This window comes from Humulus lupulus, chromosome 3 (genome assembly GCF_963169125.1).
Source record: "Humulus lupulus chromosome 3, drHumLupu1.1, whole genome shotgun sequence".
Lineage (NCBI taxonomy): Eukaryota > Viridiplantae > Streptophyta > Magnoliopsida > Rosales > Cannabaceae > Humulus > Humulus lupulus.
This window is the reverse complement of record NC_084795.1, coordinates 138,310,982-138,317,565: the sequence shown is the minus strand read 5'-3', so window position 1 is coordinate 138,317,565 and position 6,584 is coordinate 138,310,982. Positions and strand designations below refer to the sequence as shown.

General features: G+C 36.1%; 1 protein-coding gene across 1 annotated transcript; it reads right to left on the bottom strand.

The window, feature by feature from the left end:
* Positions 1-290: 290 nt before the first annotated feature.
* On the bottom strand, positions 291-5,086 carry LOC133823174 (pyruvate dehydrogenase E1 component subunit alpha-1, mitochondrial-like). The gene is made up of 8 exons (XM_062255792.1): positions 4,258-5,086; positions 4,095-4,174; positions 3,331-3,408; positions 1,797-1,892; positions 1,612-1,683; positions 1,156-1,209; positions 901-966; positions 291-792 (listed from the first exon to the last, which is right to left on the bottom strand). Exons 1-8 carry the CDS (start codon positions 4,970-4,972, stop codon positions 748-750), a joined length of 1,206 nt encoding a protein of 401 aa, XP_062111776.1. The 5' UTR covers positions 4,973-5,086; the 3' UTR covers positions 291-747.
* Positions 5,087-6,584: the final 1,498 nt, after the last annotated feature.

Genomic DNA, 6,584 nt, shown 5'->3' with positions numbered 1-6,584 from the left:
ATTTGTAGCATCAACACGTCAAACAGCTCTCATTTCAGACAACGATAAATTATTGTGTAAAAATGGCAACAATAGAATGAAGGGTAAGTATCCATTAAACACGTGGAACATATTGTCTGCACTGCAGATCAATCAAACTGTAATTTCTTTTTATTTTTTTAGGGTATCAAACTATATCTTGTACGATAAAAGTACAAAATATTTGAGAAATAACAAGTTAGGCACTAGTTCCATCTCCCTTGTGTAAAGTTTTTAATTTACCAATATGAATTGACAATGAAACACAATACTACCCAAAAACGTGTCCCCAAGCTCTGATAAAGTTCGAACTCGACTAACATTTCTTGAAGTGGCGAAGACGGAGTTTAGCAAATCACTAAAGAAAATACAACCGAAGTAAAACTGGTGGCATGGTAACCAACAAGTTAGTAAAATGGACAGACGAAAATAATATAGAAAGCATGCCAGGTATTTCAGAATCAAAAGCCTTCCATCCTCAATCAACCAAAGTTATGGGCTTACCCAAAAAAAAAAAGTGGGTGGCAGGAATTAAACAACTCCCGCCCCAATTCTTGAAAAGAATCAATATTATCCCTATACAAAAGGATAACCAGATGAAAAAACCATCTTTGCTCAAACTTATTGCTTTATTATTTTCTCTTTCCCGGCAAGCAGACGAGTGCAGTCCATTTAGGAGACTGCGGCCAAGAATGGTCAGTTTAGGGTAATTCCCCCATTTATTTTCATTCATGGGAGCACAGATCTAATTTCTTTCCTATCGGGACCAAAGACCTGGCAATGAAACCACATTACTTTCATCAGCATCAGGTAATGGAAAAAGGTTATTCTTACTAATTTAATAAGACTTTCAAGTGGTCAGATGTCAATCCGCAATCTCACCTCCAGTCCCGCATCTTTCACATAAATATTTGTGAAGAGTTCATGCGTATCTGGCATTGGACTCTCCTGAAAAAGAAAAAGAAAAAATCAGACATCTGAACAATACAGTACACCAAACGCGAGTAAAATAGGAAAAGCAACACATCTATATAATACAGTACACCAAACGTGAGTAAGATAGGAAAAGCATCACATCCTATTACGGCCATTGAGCCATAAACCAATCAAATTATGAATCAGAAATATGCTTCTTACCTTGGCCCTAGCAATGGCTTCATCAACTTTTGTTCTTACTTCCTTCTCAGTATCCTGTAAAATTTGAATAACTGTATAAGCAGTGACGAAGCCTGGAATTTTTTCAGGGAGAATAATTATGATTTATTTTTTCGGGGGCTTCTTTGCTTCTTTTTTTTTCTTAACAATAACTTTAAACTTTATTAAATCTAAAAATACAAAGAAATAAAAATGACGGGCATGAACTCGGACCTTCCACACAGATTCCATAATCTACTTTAAAAGCTTACAGACCAACTGGGTATAAATAGAATTCTATCAAAAAATCCCAACAACAAAGATGAAGAGAACCACCCATGAAAAGATGTTTCCTAATAAAGAATCCTAGGATATTAAGTTTTTTTTCTTTTGAAAACAAAAAAAACAGCAATTTCCTGTGAAATAATAAAGGCAGAAACAGAGAAAGGAATTCCTTACCTTGAGATCCTTCTCAGTAGCAAGATCATGAGATAATATCAACTTTCTTATTCTCTCAATTGGATCACGCTCCTAGAAAGTAGATTCACCAAGATAAATAATAAAGAAAAGCACTTTACTGTTATACACAAACATAAAGGAAGTTATCTCCATAACTAGAAATCTCAAAAGTTTATACCACCAACCTGTCTCACACCAGAGATCTCGTCACGTGTACGATAGGTACTTCCAGGATCAGACATGGAGTGACCATGGTACCTATAAGTGTCCATTTCGAGAATCTGAACGAAATTATAAACATAGGTCAACCAAAAAATTCTAGAGGAAAAGGGGGAGAGAGAGAGTACCAATGACACTAGAAAAGGAAATCAAGGCAAATAATACTAAGCCACACAGATTCACATTATACACAATAAATTGAAAATACCATTTCTATATAAGGAAACATGGCAAACATGAGAAGTAAGCTGAATTTTTTTTAATCATATTTGCATAGTAAAAATAAAAAGGATAGTGACGAGACTATATGGGGTAAAATTCGACTGCTAAGGTGTTCGGATCTCACATGACTAAAGATAGGAGTGGTTGGTAATATATAATCACTTGGGCACCCTCCTCTCAAATGCTAGTCTTTTTGATAGTGAACTCTACCGAAGTAATTATAACAAATGGTATTAGAGCCAGCATCCTCTAAGGAGGCTCACATTGTGAAAGGGGAGGCCCACAGAAAGGGTGACTTGCGGAAAGACCAATCACTGGAGAAGCCTATACTGGGCAAACACAAAGTGATCTACCGTAGAGTGGGCTGATGTAGATATCAGCCCTAAAAGGGGTGTATTGTTAGGATCCAACTAAGTATGGGATGGTTTGGTGGTGTATAACCTACTTAGGCACCCTCCTCTTGTGCTAGTCTTTTGGGAGTGAGTGCAACGGGTTGTACACAAAGTTTCATACAGCCAAGCACCACACTTCAACGCCTAAGAGATCATTTTAACTTCTTTTTTTTAATATTGATAATTGATAAATAAGCTTAACAAGTGGTTAAGAAAAATCTTCCCAAAGGAGCAGCGACTTTTAAAATGGCAGTGTATCTATTCCAAACATCTAGTCTAGTAATATTTGAATTACACAATTCACATCCTAAAATCGATTTTCAAAGCATTGTCTTTAATTTGCCTATAAATATAAAGTGTCAAATTCTGCGAAGGAAACTCATCAAATAGCACTTAGGCTGTTACCCAGATCATCTAATGGCTTCAATATACTTATGAAAATATAATTTCCTTGTCAGTTTTCTGGTCTATATGGTGGTGCATATATGAACCTAATTATATGATGCAGAGGCATCTATTTTACCAGTGTATAGTCTTATACTGATCTACAACAAGCCTGTAGGAACTATAAGAGTTAACCCATTCTAAGTTAAAAGTATATTAACAATCACTAGACCCTTGTATGCACTTCGAAAAAACTATAAATAAGCTCTGTTTCAAATGTCCCTAAATTCTATAGTTTCAGCCGCAGAATTTAAAAAGAAAAACAACCTAGAACAGCCACAGAGCTTTTCTGTGTTCAGAAACCTTTAAGTTGCCAGCAAAAGTACTGGAGCATTAAATTCTAATTTTTTTCCTTTAAATAATCTCATAATACTACCCGTTACTATACATTGACTCCAGGTTTCTTTTATAAGAAAGTTAGGAAACACTAGCAATAACTCACAATTGGTCCGTTCTTCAAGGCATGCTCCTTAGCAAATTTGCATGCCTGTTTCACTGCGAGGGCATCCATGCCATCAACCTGTTCCAAAGAGAATATATGTCATGTACCGTTGCCTGAAGGAACCTCAATTACTAGAGCAAATAGTTAATTTTCTATAATTAGTGGTGCACCCATACAGCATATTTTCAAACACGATAAATGCAAGTAAGCAATCTATATCACCTCATGAAGACACATGTCATCACAATAAAACAAGTGTGCGATGAATTGGGAAAAAAGAAAAAAAAAAATATGCACAAGAAATACAAGGCATAACAATTGTTTTAATTCATATAAAGCAAAATTATTTGAACCAAGAAGCCTGTACTGCTAAGAATGAATAACACGTATAATTCACTACAAAACAGAATGACTAAAGAACCAAAACAAAATGTATAACGAAGAGGGAAAATGGAAGAAAGAAAAGTAATTTTGAAAACCTAGTGGACGACAGAAATAAAGTGAATAGCCTTAACAAGTAAACAAGCGCTTAAAATTTGTTTCTTTTCCCAACTAACTCCATTTTCTCTAGTGGCACAGTACAGCATTATCCACCCTCTTTCCCCAGGTATTTTTAATGTTGCAATGTATTGTACCGTTTCTAAATATGTAGTCCAAACAATACTTTCAGCTGCAAAAATTTAGACACAACTCTGAAAAGCAACTAAAGCCTAAATGCAACGAGATGTAGAATACAGAAACGATCACGAACTTATCAGCCTCACCTTCAAGCCAGGAACATAGTCCCCACGTTTGTAATACGCCGGGCTCTTCGCTGCTCTCCACTCAGCTGTACCCATTCCATCTGTATAAAAGAGAACCCGATTCAAAACCAAAATAACCCACGAAAGATAAATTTTAAAATTATAATTCTTGACCAATGCTTACAATGATTGTTCTCGCAAACCAAAATGGCAGGCAGATCCCAAAGCGCGGAGATATTAAGGGCCTCGAACAGCTGCCCCTGATTGGCCGCACCATCACCGTACAAAGCAAAGGACACAGCTTCATCCTTGGAATACTTTTGCGCGAAAGCCAACCCACATCCGAGGGGGACCTGAGCCCCAACAATGCCGTGACCGCCATAAAAGCCAAACTCTTTTTTGTAAAAATGCATCGAACCACCTTTTCCTCTGGAGCAACCGGCCTGGCGACCCATGAGCTCAGCAAAGACCTCCAAGAGGGTTCCACCGCGGCCGAGGAAGATACAGTGATCACGGTAAGCGGTGATAATGGCGTCCTTTTTGGTGATTGCAGCCTCCATGCCGACGGCGACAGCTTCTTGTCCGTCGTAGAGATGGCAAAACCCTCGGATCAGCTTGGCCTTGTAAAGCGAGTCGGCAGCGATCTCCATGCGGCGCATCAGAGCCATGTCGCGGAAGAAGGTGAGTAGCTCTTTCGGCGTGGTTTCGACGGAGCGCGAGGGCTCTTCGATGTTGTGCGCTGTGAAAGGAACCGAAGTCTCGATGGTGAGGGTGGTGGAGTCGTCGTTTGCCGCCGATGAGATCGGACGGCGGAGAGGAAGGGTGCATGAGAAGGCGGCTGTGAGCGGCCTCAGGAGATTGGATCGGGATGATGAGGTAGCTATGTGTGATAGAGCCATCTCGATCGTCGGATTTGTTCCGGCGGAAGAGAGAAAGAGCTCTGAGATTTTTTTGGTGAGAAAGAGAAAAAAGAAGGGTGAGAAAATACGGTGTTAGGTAGGGAGGGAGGGACTAAAGTGTCAATGTGGCCGAGCGGAAATATTGGGTTATGTGTCAATAGTTTTTTAACTAATTAAATGTATTTTCTCAACCAAAAAAATAATTAAAAGTATTTTAGCGTGGTCTTATTTGGCAAGTTGTCACTTTTAAGCCCTACTGATTCTTTCTTTTGACTTTTTTTTTATTATTATTATTCTTTATTTTCTTTGTTAATGTGTACGAAATTTTGTTAAATTTAACACTAAATATTGATGCTTACCATATTAAAATATAGTCCCAAAAATAATTGTAGAAAGTTCGAATCTCTCTCGTTTTTAAATATTTCTAAAATCAAAAGAAAAGAGTGATGATCGTTTTCTTTCTCTTTTGAGAGGAGAGAGGATATAGGTTTATTACTCGGGTTTTGAAAAAAAAAAAAATTCATTTCAAATGTTCAATTATTATATTAGATGAGTTAAAATTTTTGACACCTCACTCAATATAACCTGACATGCCCAATTATAAATTTGTTTAATTTTTATTTAATTATTAATTATATATATAAAAAACTAAATGCAAATTAATTTTTTTATATAAAAAAATAGAGAAAATAATAAAAAAAAATTAGTGAAAATGATTTTTTTTTTTTTTAAATTTAAAACAAAGTTTCGACAGTTTGGGCGGGTTCAGGTTGAACTTTAATTTTTTTTAATTGAGTGGGTTATGGGTTTAAAAGTACTATCTTAATTATAAGTTTGAGTTTGTCAAAAATCCACTTAACATGCCCAAACCGACCAATAAACACATCTATTTCTTACAATCTAATTAGATATGGTTGGAGAAAAATTTAGATTATAGTTGGAAGTATTAAATCTATTATTAGAAGAAAAAATTCAACAATGTTTTTAACTTTTTCTCATAAACTTATATACGTTCTTTATAAGTGTATTTTGTATCATTTTTTTAATAGAAACCTACAGGTTACTAACTAAAGTTTATAAAATATTTTCAAAAATATATTCGGTATTTTTTAAAAGTAATGTTTTTGCAAAATATAATATTGTTAACCACGATTTTGGCCAATGACGAGTAGACGCAAATAAGACAATGAAGATTATAGCCTTGAATAGAAAATAAAAACGACGCGACCAATTTTATAGTGGTTCAGCCCCAATTTGTTGGTAATATCCACTTGGAGTTGTGATATATGTAGTCTACACTTAAGATTAGATGAACCTGAGCCAACTGAATTTCTTAAGTGTAAGTAGAAAAATACAAAGTTTCTCTCTCTAGAGAATACACGCTTTCTCTCTCTAAACTCTCTCAGAAAATGCCCCAAGAATACCCCAAGTCACAGTCCCAAAGTCTCAAAAGTAGAGAGTCTCAAAGTCTCCAAAAGATCAGATTCCCTAAAATGATGTCATGAGCCTTTTATTTATAGGCTCATGGATAGTACATGGAAAATCTCTCGTTTTGACGGGGTCCTAGGTTGTTTCAACCAACTTTAATTAATAAAGTAATAAACAAATTCTA